We start from the raw sequence: 15,626 nt of genomic DNA on the forward strand, positions 1-15,626 counted from the left end.
ATTGGCAGTGCCTTCAGGATGTATTCATACCCTTTGACCTCTTCCACTTTTTGTTGGGTTAAATGTACTAAATTCAAAATGGATTTCTCACCCTATACACATATACACTATACATCCCATAATGACACAGTGAAATGTTTTTGGAAATGACTGCTAATTTATTTAATTAAAAAATATATATTTATGTATTTTTCTGATAAACTCTCCCGTCCTTAACAATTACAAGCATACCCATAACATGATGCAGCCACCATTATGCTTGAAAACATGGAGAGTGGTACTTTTGTAATGTGTTTTATTGGATTTTCCCCAAACATAACGTTTTGTATTCAAGACAAAAACGTGAATTGTTTTCCAGTATTGCTTCAGTGCCTTGTTGCAAACCGGATGCCTGTTTTGGAAAAGTGTTGTTCTGTACTGGTTTCCTTCTTTTCACTCTGTCATTTAGGTCAGTATTGTGGAGTAACTACAATGTTGAAAACTATCACAGCCGTTTAACTGTTTTCAAGTCAGTTAAGACCTGGGGAGTGTTTCCAGAACAAAAACCGAAAGGGTATGAAATGACTGCGTTTAATGAGTTAAGCACAGGCAAAATCCTAGAGAGAAACCTGCTTTCCACCAGACGCTGGAAGAGGAATTAACCTTCCAGATCCTTCCAGCAGGACAACAACATAAAACACAAGGCCAGATTTACGCTGGTGTTGCTTATCAAGAAGACGGGGAATGTTCTCAGAGTTACAGTTTGGACTTAAAATCTACTTGAAAATCTGGCAAAACCTGAAAAATGGTTGTCGAGCAATGATCAACAACCAGTGTGAATTTTTTTTTTTAAGAATAATGAGCAAATGTTGCACAATCCTCATGTGGAAAGAAAGAGACTTACTCGGACTCTCAGCTGTAATCTCTGCCAAAGCTTCTACAAAGTATTGACTCTGGTATGAATACTTATGTAAAAGACATTTCTGTATTTAATTTCCAATAAATTTGCAAAAAATGTCTAAACCTGTTTTCACTCTGTCATTATGGGGTATCGTGATGTCATTATGGGGTATCGTGATGTCATTATGGGGTATCGTGATGTCATTATGGGGTATCGTGATGTCATTATGGGGTATTGTGTGTAGAGGGGGGACTATTTTTGATTATTTTATTTGGGCTGTAACACAACATAATGTGGAATAATCTAGCCTAAAGGCAGGCTAAACTCCAGTCATGTTTGACTAATGTATAATAATTAGAAATAATGACCATTTTAACATCTACAGACTTAATTATGTGGACATAAAGCGAGCCTCTGGTTCTGATCAAATGGTCACAAGACCCAAGAGTGAAGGGTCTACTTCACACCACTCATCACCCACCTTGAATCAGAGCAGAGGCCGTCAGTATTTGGAAACAATTTTACCATAAAGTTAATTGTTTAAAACCTGGGATGTTTTATGTCATTTTTATGAACCATGTCTGTCTTAGTTTCAAACTATCCTCGCTAAAATACGGCCATAGAAATGTTGAGGGAATTATTTCATAACCTAACATGCCGTTGAAACCAGCATTTTCTCTCGTGTTCTATTTTCAAATTGACTTTAATTTATTGACCAGCAGCCAAAGGCATAATCCTGGTTTTATGAATCCTGGTTTTATGAATCCTGGTTTTATGAATCCTGGTTTGATTAATCCTGGTTTTATTAATCCTGGTTTTATTAATCCTGGTTTTATTAATCCTGGTCTGATTGATGCGTCTTTCAGATCTCCTCGCTTCATTTCTAATTAATATTTTCATCTCCGTCACATGAAACCGCCTGTGGTGGTCTTTTGTGTTTATCCGCTAATTTCATTATTTAGGTAGGCTACCAAGGGTGTTTGTTAGGCTACCAAGGGTGTTTGTTAGGCTACCAAGGGTGTTTGTTAGGTAGGCTACCAAGGGTGTTTGTTAGGTAGGCTACCAAGGGTGTTAGTTAGGTAGGCTACCAAGGGTGTTAGTTAGGTAGGCTACCAAGGGTGTTAGTTAGGTAGGCTACCAAGGGTGTTAGTTAGGTAGGCTACCAAGGGTGTTAGTTAGGTAGGCTACCAAGGGTGTTAGTTAGGTAGGCTACCAAGGGTGTTAGTTAGGCTACCAAGGGTGTTAGTTAGGCTACCAAGGGTGTTAGTTAGGCTACCAAGGGTGTTATTTAGGTAGGCTACCAAGTGTGTTATTTAGGTAGGCTACCAAGGGTGTTATCTGGTTGTAATTGTAATGTTTTGATAGGCTACCAAGGGTGTTATCTGGTTGTAATTGTAATGTTTTGATAGGCTACCAAGGGTGTTATTTAGTTGTAATTGTAATGTTTTGATAGGCTACCAAGGGTGTTATTTAGTTGTAATTGTAATGTTTTGATAGGCTACCAAGGGTGTTATTTAGTTGTAATTGTAATGTTTTGATAGGCTACCAAGGGTGTTATTTAGTTGTAATTGTAATGTTTTGATAGGCTACCAAGGGTGTTATTTAGTTGTAATTGTAATGTTTTGATAGGCTACCAAGGGTGTTATTTAGTTGTAATTGTAATGTTTTGATAGGCTACCAAGGGTGGCCAACCATCCTCCAGTCACATTATTGTACATTATGAAGCTCACCGTAGTTCCCCAGAACAGTTGAGCCAGTCACATTATTGTACATTATGAAGCTCACCGTAGTTCCCCAGAACAGTTGAGCCAGTCACATTATTGTACATTATGGAGCTCACCGTAGTTCCCCAGAACAGTTGAGCCAGTCACATTATTGTACATTATGGAGCTCACCGTAGTTCCCCAGAACAGTTGAGCCAGTTACATTATTGTACATTATGAAGCTCACCGTAGTTCCCCAGAACAGTTGAGCCAGTCACATTATTGTACATTATGGAGCTCACCGTAGTTCCCCAGAACAGTTGAGCCAGTCACATTATTGTACATTATGGAGCTCACCGTAGTTCCCCAGAACAGTTGAGCCAGTCACATTATTGTACATTATGGAGCTCACCGTAGTTCCCCAGAACAGTTGAGCCAGTCACATTATTGTACATTATGGAGCTCACCGTAGTTCCCCAGAACAGTTGAGCCAGTCACATTATTGTACATTATGGAGCTCACCGTAGTTCCCAGAACAGTTGAGCCAGTCACATTATTGTACATTATGGAGCTCACCGTAGTTCCCCAGAACAGTTGAGCCAGTCACATTATTGTACATTATGGAGCTCACCGTAGTTCCCCAGAACAGTTGAGCCAGTCACATTATTGTACATTATGGAGCTCACCGTAGTTCCCCAGAACAGTTGAGCCAGTCACATTATTGTACATTATGGAGCTCACCGTAGTTCCCCAGAACAGTTGAGCCAGTCACATTATTGTACATTATGGAGCTCACCGTAGTTCCCCAGAACAGTTGAGCCAGTCACATTATTGTACATTATGGAGCTCACCGTAGTTCCCCAGAACAGTTGAGCCAGTCACATTATTGTACATTATGGAGCTCACCGTAGTTCCCCAGAACAGTTGAGCCAGTCACATTATTGTACATTATGGAGCTCACCGTAGTTTCCCAGAACAGTTGAGCCAGTCACATTATTGTACATTATGGAGCTCACCGTAGTTCCCAGAACAGTTGAGCCAGTCACATTATTGTACATTATGGAGCTCACCGTAGTTCCCCAGAACAGTTGAGCCAGTCACATTATTGTACATTATGGAGCTCACCGTAGTTCCCCAGAACAGTTGAGCCAGTCACATTATTGTACATTATGGAGCTCACCGTAGTTCCCCAGAACAGTTGAGCCAGTCACATTATTGTACATTATGGAGCTCACCGTAGTTCCCCAGAACAGTTGAGCCAGTCACATTATTGTACATTATGAAGCTCACCGTAGTTCCCCAGAACAGTTGAGCCAGTCACATTATTGTACATTATGAAGCTCACCGTAGTTCCCCAGAACAGTTGAGACAGGCACATGTTTGTTAGGCTACCAAGGGTGTTAGTTAGGTAGGCTACCAAGGGTGTTAGTTAGGTAGGCTACCAAGGGTGTGTGTTAGGTAGGCTACCAAGGGTGTTAGTTAGGTAGGCTACCAAGGGTGTGTGTTAGGTAGGCTACCAAGGGTGTTAGTTAGGTAGGCTACCTAAATAACAGGTTTGTTGTTTTGTTTTGTAAATGGCTCAACGGGAGAATGCGTAAATCCAGGTGTGTAACTCGCTAGTTATCTCAGTAAGTAGCAGAATTAATAAGGAGACGGGGGGCATCGTATCACAGGAGGTTAGTGGCACCTTAATTAGGGAGGACGGGCTCGTGGCTGGAGCAGAACGGTATCAAATACATCAAACATGGTTTCCATGGTTTCCACGCCGTTCCATTCGCGCCGTTCCAGACATTATGATGAGCCGTCCTCCGGTGCATCATACATAAAGATTTCTGTTGTGTTTTGAGAAGTCCTAGGGCTTTGGATGAATTATCTGTACAGCTGCCACTGATCTTGCTTTCCTTGCGTATGTTCTCGTCTTCGTTCTCTGCCCGAGCAGAGCAGACAGGCCCGTTGCCCTTGCGACTCCAGACTCCACACAGACACAGCAGGTACACATGCTGTTCCAGACCCACTACTGTTCTTCCTTCAGACGTGCAGGCCATTTGTACAATCCCTCTCGTTCATATTCTCTTGTAAATGTCGAAACTCACCGATTTGTCTTTGTACATTTTGTTAGCTACTGCCTAATGTAGGCAATCAAGCTCAAGTTATAGATGGTTTTTTGTAAGTTGTTTATTTTCATTTTAGCGCTCATTAGCATATTTTGCTAGCAGCCTCTGTGGAAATTTAGTTAGTACTTGTGCCAATTTTGTCCCTCTCACCTTTTTAAAATTTTGGTTAGCGTTCTGATAATAAATGTGGGTGGGTTGTTTTTAGCGCCCCCTTGTGAATTTTGGCAGTAATAGCGTAAATCCCAGGATGAGAGCAGGATGGTAATGACGACATGAACATCTGGATAACAACTCAACTCTACTAGGTAGTAAGTGTGGATACTGGGACAGAGAAATAGACCTCAATGACTACCTGTCTGACCGATGTTCCTCTCTCCACAGTGACCCAGAAGCACTCAACGATTTTCTTCATGGATCAGAGATACATGTACGTGGCTGCTAATTAACCTGCATGGATGGTTATGATTCTTCTATTGTACTTACCAAAGCTAAGGAGGTAGCTGGATTGTGTTTCCTAGCAGTTGATTTGACAATGAGGATGGGTGTGGTTGACTTCCAAGCACCAGATATCAGCTAACAGAACAGGCTACTTCTCTTGGGCCGTAGCGTCAGTGACACATTGAGGTCAACACGTACACTGGCTAACACACACACACACACACACACACACACACACACACACACACACACACACACACACACACACACACACACACACACACACACACACACACACACACACACACACACACACACACACACACACACACACACACACACACACACACACACACACACACACACACACCTCCCCGTCCCTCCAACGGGGTTTCTGCGTCCATGGCTCTGCTACTGCTTATGGTTTCTTGCTTTGTGTCTGGTCTGTGTGTCTGGTCTGCGTGTCTGGTCTGTGTGGTCGGGTCGGTCCGTGTGTCTGGTCTGCGTGGTGGATCTGTGTGCCTGGTCTGTGTGTCTGGTCTGTGTGGTCGGTCTGTGTGTCTGGTCTGTGTGGTGGATCTGTGTGTCTGGTCTGTGTGGTCGGGTCGGTCTGTGTGGTGGATCTGTGTGTCTGGTCTGTGTGGTCGGTCTGTGTGTCTGGTCTGTGTGGTGGATCTGTGTGGTCGGGTCGGTCTGTGTGTCTGGTCTGTGTGTCTGGTCTGTGTGGTCTGTCTGTGTGGTCGGTCTGTGTGGTCGGTCTGTGTGGTGGGTCTGTGTGGTGGGTCTGTGTGTCTGGTCTGTGTGTCTGGTCTGTGTGGTCGGTCTGTGTGGTCGGTCTGTGTGGTGGGTCTGTGTGTCTGGTCTGTATGATGGATCCGTGTGGTCGGTCTGTGTGGTGGGTCTGTGTGTCTGGTCTGTATGATGGATCCGTGTGGTCGGTCTGTGTGGTGGGTCTGTGTGTCTGGTCTGTGTGGTGGATCTGTGTGGTCGGGTCGGTCTGTGTGGTGGATCTGTGTGGTCGGGTCTGTGTGGTCGGGTCTGTGTGGTCGGTCTGTGTGGTCGGTCTGTGTGGTCAGTCTGTGTGTCTGGTCTGTGTGGTGGGTCTGTGTGTCTGGTCTGTGTGGTCGGTCTGTGTGGTCGGGTCGGTCTGTGTGTCTGGTCTGTGTGGTCGGTCTGTGTGGTGGGTCTGTGTGTCTGGTCTGTATGATGGATCCGTGTGGTCGGTCTGTGTGGTCGGTCTGTGTGGTCGGTCTGTGTGTCTGGTCTGTGTGATGGATCTGTGTGGTCGGTCTGTATGATGGATCCGTGGTCTGTGTGGTCGGTCTGTGTGGTCGGTCTGTGTGGTCGGTCTGTGTGGTCGGTCTGTGTGGTCGGTCTCTGTGTGGTCGGTGATTTCAACCCTGCCTTGTCACCTAATTAATCCACGATGACCAGTACTAGTCTAACACCCTAACGCCCTCTTCTGCTTCGCTTCCCTCCCTCCCTTTGCTGCCCCTCCTCAATTCCGGGTCATTGGTGGGTCTGTCTGTCTCGCTCTCCCTGTCTGTCTCGCTCTCCCTGTCTGTCTCGCTCTCCCTGTCTGTCTCGCTCTCCCTGCATTTTTTTGGCTGTCCATGTGGTGTGACCTCCCTCCGGCCTATTCTGTCTGTCGTTCTGTCCTATCCTGGCTGCGTCTGTCGTGTCTGTCTGTAGCTGGACACTGACGACCTTTTGGATGGCTCTAACGACCCCTCCAGCTCGTTCTTCTCTTCTGTTGGGGTGAGTAACGGCTCTTCCCCCCTCTGACCTCTGACCCTCCTGTCTCCATTCATATATGTTGCATGTATCTCTCCCCCCACCCTGCCGGTAACACACATCCACACACACCAAGCTCTGATGGCCTTGGGCTGGTTGGTAGGAGCCATGACACTGTGGGGGTCTAAGGGTCCTGTCTGGGGGGGCCTGTCTGGTCAACATCTCCACGTGTGAGGCCTGTCCAGGCTGATCTCAGGCCTGCTCAGTTCAACCCATTCCTTCCCATCTCTCCTCATCTCCTCTCCTCATCTTTCCTCTCCTCAGCTCTCCTCTCCTCAGCTCTCCTCTCCTCAGCTCTCCTCTCCTCAGCTCTCCTCAGCTCTCCTCTCCTCATCTCCTCTCCTCATCTCTCCTCAGCTCTCCACTCCTCATCTCCTCTCCTCAGCTCTCCTCTCCTCATCTCCTCTCCTCATCTCCTCTCCTCAGCTCTCCTCTCCTCAGCTCTCCTCAGCTCTCCTCTCCTCAGCTCTCCTCAGCTCTCCTCTCCTCTCCTCAGCTCTCCTCAGCTCTCCTCAGCTCTCCTCAGCTCTCCTCTCCTCTCCTCAGCTCTCCTCAGCTCTCCTCAGCTCTCCTCAGCTCTCCTCTCCTTTCCTCTCCTCAGCTCTCCTCTCCTCAGCTCTCCTCTCCTCTCCTCAGCTCTCCTCTCCTCAGCTCTCCTCTCCTCAGCTCTCCTCAGCTCTCCTCTCCTCTCCTCAGCTCTCCTCAGCTCTCCTCTCCTCTCCTCAGCTCTCCTCTCCTCAGCTCTCCTCAGCTCCCTCAGCTCTCCTCTCCTCTCCTCAGCTCTCCTCAGCTCTCCTCTCCTTTCCTCTCCTCAGCTCTCCTCAGCTCTCCTCTCCTTTCCTCTCCTCTCCTTTCCTCTCCTCATCTTTCCTCTCCTCAGCTCTCCTCTCCTCAGCTCTCCTCAGCTCTCCTCTCCTCAGCTCTCCTCTCCTCTCCTCAGCTCTCCTCAGCTCTCCTCTCCTCTCCTCAGCTCTCCTTTCCTCTCCTCTCCTTTCCTCTCCTCTCCTTTCCTCTCCTCATCTTTCCTCTCCTCAGCTCTCCAGCTCTCCTCTCCTCAGCTCTCAGCTCTCCTTTCCTCTCCTCAGCTCTCCTCTCCTCAGCTCTCCTCTCCTCAGCTCTCCTCTCCTCAGCTCTCCTCAGCTCTCCTCTCCTCAGCTCTCCTCTCCTCAGCTCTCCTCTCCTCTCGTCCTCCATCAAAACGCTTCACTGTTCTTCCTTCTCTCTTCTTCATAGTGCCACGTTCCAGAGGTCCCACCCCCAGTCCAGCTGTCGTCCAATGAGCAGCAAGGCCTGCCCCGGGTCAGCGTGGACCTGGACTTCCTGGAAGATGATGTCATCCTGGACGGGTCGCCGGGCGACGACGGTAGCAACGCCATGGAGCCATGCGACATCCTGCAGCAGAGCCTGGCGGAGGCTAACATTACAGAGCAGAGCCTGCAGGAGGCCGAGGCAGAGGTGGACCTGGGCTCCTTCGACCTCACCATGCCAGGTCTGACTCAGGTGGTCCAGACCCTGCCCTGTACAGACAGCCTGACTGGGTCTGGAGGGACCGCTGCGGGGGTGGGGCTCCCCATCTTCCCTGGAGCTCCAGGCTCCTCCGCCACCCCTCCCCAGGCCACAGCTGACATGCTGGGCTCGGTGCTGGCCCAACAGGGCCTGGAGTTTGGGCCACAGGTCATGAACAAGGCCCAGACCATCAGTATGCAGCCTTTCATGCAGCAGGTGGCAGGCCTGGGTAACGTCACCCTTCAGCCAATCGCCTCCCTCCAGGCCCTACCTAACGGCTGTCAGTCAGGACACCTGGGGCTGGGACTGGGGCAGATACAGGTGATGGGCCAGCCCACTGTGATGACTATGAACCAATCAGGACAGTCCATCCTGGCCAAGGGTATGGGAGGATACCAGCTGCACCAGCCTGGCCCCGAGGCACAGGGGGCAGGTGGGCAGGGTGGACTTGGAGGAGGACTTCTGATCCAAGGGGGAAAAGCCACTCTGGGACCTCCTGCTTTAAACGGACCATCGGTGTGCGGTACCACCGGAACCTTGGTTGGGTTCAGTAGCCCCGGACTGGCGCAACATGGGCAGAACCATCCCCAAGGACAGATCATGCAGAACTTGATCGTCCAGCGAACTCCGACCCCCATCCAACCCAAACCCCCTCAGGGGGGCGCAGCCATCCAGCCCAAACTGTTTAAGCAGCAGCAGCAGCAGGCCCAGCCACACGCCTTCCAGAATGAAGCCAACAAGGCTCTAGGGGTGCAGCATGTCCCTGTCTCCACTGCCCAGAATGTAGCCTTCCTGACAGGCAAGCCTGGCGCCAACGTGGTCCTGACCTCCCAGGCAGGGCTTCCCCAACAGGCTCTGTTCAAACAGCAGACGGCCCACCACCCCTCTGGGAAAGCACTCAGTGTCCACCTGCTCAACCAGCCCGGCAGCATCATGCTGGGGGGCCAGAACCACCAGTTCCTCCTGCCACAGCAGCTAGCCGGGGGTCAGATCCTCACCCAGCACCCAGGGGGCCACATCATCACCTCCCAGGGGCCTGGGGGCCAACTGATAGCCAATCAGATCCTGGCTCAGCACCAGAACATCAACCTGGGCCAGGTGCTGATGTCTCAGGGCCACATCCAGCTGCAGCCGGGTCAGATGGGTGTGGGACATCAGCTTTTCCAGATGCCTGTTACCCTCTCCCAGAGCCAGACCCACCCGGTCACGGGCCACCAGGCCCACACGGTGATCCAGGGCATGCCCCTGCAGAACTCCCTGGCCATGCTGAGCCAGGTGGAGGGGGTGAGTCCTGCTGTCAGCCTGCAGCCCGCTCTGCAACCGCAGCCGGGGGCGTTCCCAGCAGCGGGATGGGCGGGGCAGCTGCCATGGCACAGGGCCAGCCTGGGGAGAGTGGGAGCTGTACAGACCAGGCAGCCCATCCTGGACAACCCCCCCAGCACTCCTCCATCCTTTCTATGCAGACTGGGCCCTCTGTCTCTGTGGCTGTCTCTGTCCCCTCCTCTTCTCCATCCTTATCTGTGTCCTCCACGTCAGCCCAGCAACAACACAGCCCCGGGAGCAGGGTGCTCTTCACAGGGCCACAGGGCTCCAGCATGATCCTCAGCCAGGAACACCTCCAGATGTTTCTCCAGCAGGTCAGTATGGCCCAGCTTCTACCTCACCATCTCTCTACCTCACCATATCTCTACCTCACCATCTCTCTACCTCACCACCTCTCTACCTCACCACCTCTCTACCTCACCACCTCTCTACCTCACCACCTCTCTACCTCACCACCTCTCTACCTCACCACCTCTCTACCTCACCACCTCTCTACCTCACCATCTCTCTACCTCACCACCTCTCTACCTCACCACCTCTCTACCTCACTACCTCTCTACCTCACCACCTCTCTACCTCACCACCTCTCTACCTCACCACCTCTCTACCTCACCACCTCTCTACCTCTCTACCTCTCTACCTCTCTACCTCTCTACCTCTCTACCTCACCACCTCTCTACCTCACCACCTCACCACCTCTCTACCTCACCACCTCTCTACCTCACCATCTCTCTACCTCACCACCTCTCTACCTCACCATCTCTCTACCTCACCATCTCTCTACCTCACCATCTCTCTACCTCACCATCTCTACCTCACCATCTCTACCTCTCTACCTCACTACCTCTCTACCTCACCATCTCTCTACCTCACCATCTCTCTACCTCACCATCTCTCTACCTCACCATCTCTCTACCTCACCATCTCTCACCACCACCTCTCTACCTCACCACCTCTCTACCTCACCACCTCTCTACCTCACCACCTCTCTACCTCACCACCTCTCTACCTCACCATCTCTCTACCTCACCACCTCTCTACCTCACCATCTCTCTACCTCACCATCTCTCTACCTCACCACCTCTCTACCTCACCACCTCTCTACCTCACCACCTCTCTACCTCTCTAGCTCACAATTCTACCTCTCTACCTTTCTACCTCTCTACCTCACAATTCTACCTCTCTACCTTTCTACCTCTCTACCTCACAATTCTACCTCTCTACCTTTCTACCTCTCTACCTCACAATTCTACCTCTCTACCTTTCTACCTCTCTACCTCACAATTCTACCTCTCTACCTTTCTACCTCTCTACCTCACAATTCTACCTCTCTACCTTTCTACCTCTCTACCTCACAATTCTACCTTTCTACCTCTCTACCTCACAATTCTACCTCTCTACCTTTCTACCTCTCTACCTCACAATTCTACCTCTCTACCTTTCTACCTCTCTACCTCACAATTCTACCTCTCTACCTTTCTACCTCTCTACCTCACAATTCTACCTCTCTACCTTTCTACCTCTCTACCTCACAATTCTACCTCTCTACCTTTCTACCTCTCTACCTCACAATTCTACCTCTCTACCTCTCTACCTTTCTACCTCTCTACCTCACAATTCTACCTCTCTACCTTTCTACCTTTCTACCTCTCTACCTTTCTACCTCTCTACCTCTCCCTTTCTACCCCTCTACCTCTCCCTTTCTACCCCTCTACCTCTCCCTTTCTACCCCTCTACCCCTCTACCTCTCCACCCCTCTACCCCTCCACCCCTCTACCTCTCCACCCCTCTACCTCTCCACCCCTCTACCTCTCCACCCTTCTACCTCTCCACCCCTCTACCTCTCCACCCCTCTACCTCTCCACCCCTCTACCTCTCCACCCCTCTACCTCTCCACCCCTCTACCTCTCCACCCCTCTACCTCTCCACCCCTCTACCTCTCCACCCCTCTACCTCTCCACCCCTCTACCTCTCCACCCCTCTACCTCTCCACCCCTCTCCACCTCTCCACCTCTCTACCCCTCTACCTCTCCACCCCTCTACCTCTCCACCCCTCTACCTCTCCACCCCTCTACCTCTCCACCCCTCTACCTCTCCACCCCTCTACCTCTCCACCCCTCAACCTCTCTACCTTCCTACCTCTCTACCTTCCTACATCTCTACCTTCCTACCTCTCTACCTTCCTACATCTCTACCTTCCTACCTCTCTACCTTCCTACATCTCTACCTCAACCTCTCTACCTTCCTACATCTCTACCTCAACCTCTCTACCTTCCTACATCTCTACCTCAACCTCTATACCTTCCTACCTCTCTACCTCAACCTCTATACCTTCCTACCTCTCTACCTCAACCTCTCTACCTCAACCTCTCTACCTTCCTACCTCTCTACCTTCCTACATCTCTACCTCAACCTCTCTACCTCAACCTCTATACCTTCCTACCTCTCTACCTCAACCTCTCTACCTCAATCTCTCTACCTTCCTACCTCTCTACCTTCCTACATCTCTACCTCAACCTCTCTACCTTCTTACCTCTCCCCCTCTACCTTTCTCTTCCCCACCTACCTCTACTTGGGCGGTGGCGGTCATGACATGTCAGCCAGTTATTGTCATGAAAAGTCGAATCGACTGTTAATGAACAAACCCGTTGAGCATCTCCAGGCCTCCGCACGAACAAGCTGCTCACCTGCACCTTAGGAGTATCTCTATTTCAGAAGAACAGAATATGAGTTGTCCTACTGTAGAGGTTCTGGCTATTCTCCATGGTACAGACTCTAGGCTTGATACTGTATGTTATCTGGCTATAGACTGTAGGCTTGTTCATTTATCAGACTAGATACTGTATGTTATATTTGATATTATATAGTAAGAAGAATATAATTGAACTCAGCTTAATAAAATATAAAGGATATTTTTCCTATTCAGAAGTGTGCGGATATGAAGCGTCTGTGTTGAGCATAAAAGTGATCATTTGAAACAGGTCTTATACACTAGATTTATGAAACAACTTTAGTTGTAAATTATACAAACCTTAGAATGTGTTAGAGATCAACACATATATCGGCTGCACGCTGGGACTATAGGGACAACTGCATGCTGGGACTATAGGGACTACTGCATGCTGGGACTATAGGGACTACTGCATGCTGGGACTATAGGGACTACTGCATGCTGGGACTATAGGGACTACTGCATGCTGGGACTATAGGGACTACTGCACGCTGGGACTATAGGGACTACTGCATGCTGGGACTATAGGGACTACTGCACGCTGGGACTATAGGGACTACTGCATGCTGGGACTATAGGGACTACTGCACGCTGGGACTATAGGGACTACTGCATGCTGGGACTATAGGGACTACTGCATGCTGGGACTATAGGGACTACTGCACGCTGGGACTATAGGGACTACTGCATGCTGGGACTATAGGGACTACTGCATGCTGGGACTATAGGGACTACTGCATGCTGGGACTATAGGGACTACTGCATGCTGGGACTATAGGGACTACTGCATGCTGGGACTATAGGGACTACTGCATGCTGGGACTATAGGGACTACTGCATGCTGGGACTATAGGGACTACTGCATGCTGGGACTATAGGGACTACTGCATGCTGGGACTATAGGGACTACTGCACGCTGGGACTATAGGGACTACTGCACGCTGGGACTATAGGGACTACTGCACTCTGGGACTATAGGGACTACTGCATGCTGGGACTATAGGGACTACTGCATGCTGGGACTATAGGGACTACTGCATGCTGGGACTATAGGGACTACTGCATGCTGGGACTATAGGGACTACTGCATGCTGGGACTATAGGGACTACTGCACGCTGGGACTATAGGGACTACTGCACGCTGGCACTATAGGGACTACTGCACGCTGGGACTATAGGGACTACTGCACGCTGGGACTATAGGGACTACTGCACGCTGGGACGCTGGGACTACTGCACGCTGGCACTATAGGGACTACTGCACGCTGGGACTATAGGGACTACTGCATGCTGGGACTATAGGGACTACTGCATGCTGGGACTATAGGGACTACTGCATGCTGGGACTATAGGGACTACTGCATGCTGGGACTATAGGGACTACTGCATGCTGGGACTATAGGGACTACTGCATGCTGGGACTATAGGGACTACTGCATGCTGGGACTATAGGGACTACTGCACGCTGGGACTATAGGGACTACTGCACTCTGGGACTATAGGGACTACTGCACGCTGGGACTATAGGGACTACTGCACGCTGGGACTATAGGGACTACTGCACGCTGGGACTATAGGGACTACTGCACGCTGGGACTATAGGGACTACTGCACGCTGGGACTATAGGGACTACTGCACGCTGGGACTATAGGGACTACTGCACGCTGGGACTATAGGGACTACTGCACGCTGGGACGCTGGGACTACTGCACGCTGGGACTATAGGGACAACTGCACGCTGGGACTATAGGGACTACTGCATGCTGGGACTATAGGGACTACTGCACGCTGGGACTATAGGGACTACTGCACGCTGGGACTATAGGGACTACTGCACGCTGGGACTATAGGGACTACTGCACGCTGGGACTATAGGGACTACTGCACGCTGGGACTATAGGGACTACTGCACGCTGGGACTATAGGGACTACTGCACGCTGGGACTATAGGGACTACTGCACGCTGGGACTATAGGGACTACTGCACGCTGGGACTATAGGGACTACTGCACGCTGGGACTATAGGGACTACTGCACGCTGGGACTATAGGGACTACTGCACGCTGGGACGCTGGGACTACTGCATGCTGGGACTATAGAGACTACTGCATGCTGGGACTATAGGGACTACTGCATGCTGGGACTATAGACTATTGATGATGTCAGGAAGTTTGCTATCTGTTCCTTGCCTCAGGCTGCACAAGCTGTTCTCTCATCAAGTGATCACATTTCCACCCATCAGACTATTCTCAGTTGAATATTGTCTTTGTTAATATGTACAATTTAGTTGTGGTTTCAAATTTGGCAGGAACAGGGGCCAGACAAAAAATACATTATGCGACTGGAGGCCACTTTCCCTCCGGGATGTTTTTCATTCATGTCAGGCTTGGCTACTCCAGTGGTGTTGCTGTGGGACAGGTGGCATCCCAAACTGTGGTGTTGCTGTGGGACAGGTAACATCCCAAACTGTGATGTTGCTGTGGGACAGGTAACATCCCAAACTGTGTTGTTGCTGTGGGACAGGTAACATCCCAAACTGTGTTGCTGTGGGACAGGTGGCATCCCAAACTGTGGTGTTGCTGTGGGACAGGTAACATCCCAAACTGTGATGTTGCTGTGGGACAGGTAACATCCCAAACTGTGTTGTTGTGGGACAGGTAACATCCCAAACTGTGATGTTGTTGTGGGACAGGTGATATCCCAAACTGTGATGTTGTTGTGGGACAGGTGATATCCCAAACTGTGATGTTGTTGTGGGACAGGTGACATCCCAAACTGTGGTGTTGTTGTGGGACAGGTACCATCCCAAACTGTGATGTTGTTGTGGGACAGGTGACATCCCAAACTGTGATGTTGTTGTGGGACAGGTACATCCCAAACTGTGGTGTTGCTGTGGGACAGGAGATAAGGACCTGATGGTAGTTAGAGACCTGAGTACCAGGCCATTAGGACCTGATGGTAGTTAGAGCCCTGAGTACCAGGCCATTAGGACCTGATGGTCATTAGAGCCCTGAGTACCAGCCCATTAGGACCTGATGGTCGTTAGAGCCCTGAGTACCAGGCCATTAGGACCTGATGGTCGTTAGAGCCCTGAGTACCAGGTCATTAGGACCTGATGGTCGTTAGATCCCTGAGT

General features: G+C 50.1%; 1 protein-coding gene across 1 annotated transcript in view; it reads left to right on the plus strand.

Annotated features, from left to right (window-relative positions):
* Positions 1-15,626, plus strand: part of bicra (BRD4 interacting chromatin remodeling complex associated protein) — a 79,805-nt gene that overhangs the window by 12,910 nt on the left and 51,269 nt on the right. Inside the window, exons 3-5 of the mRNA XM_046313779.1 lie at positions 5,079-5,124; positions 6,828-6,893; positions 8,163-10,028. Coding sequence (XP_046169735.1) covers positions 5,079-5,124; positions 6,828-6,893; positions 8,163-10,028 — 1,978 coding nt within the window. The remainder of the gene's footprint in view (positions 1-5,078; positions 5,125-6,827; positions 6,894-8,162; positions 10,029-15,626) is intronic.

Source organism: Oncorhynchus gorbuscha, linkage group LG19 (assembly GCF_021184085.1).
Source record: "Oncorhynchus gorbuscha isolate QuinsamMale2020 ecotype Even-year linkage group LG19, OgorEven_v1.0, whole genome shotgun sequence".
Classification (NCBI taxonomy): Eukaryota; Metazoa; Chordata; class Actinopteri; order Salmoniformes; family Salmonidae; genus Oncorhynchus; species Oncorhynchus gorbuscha.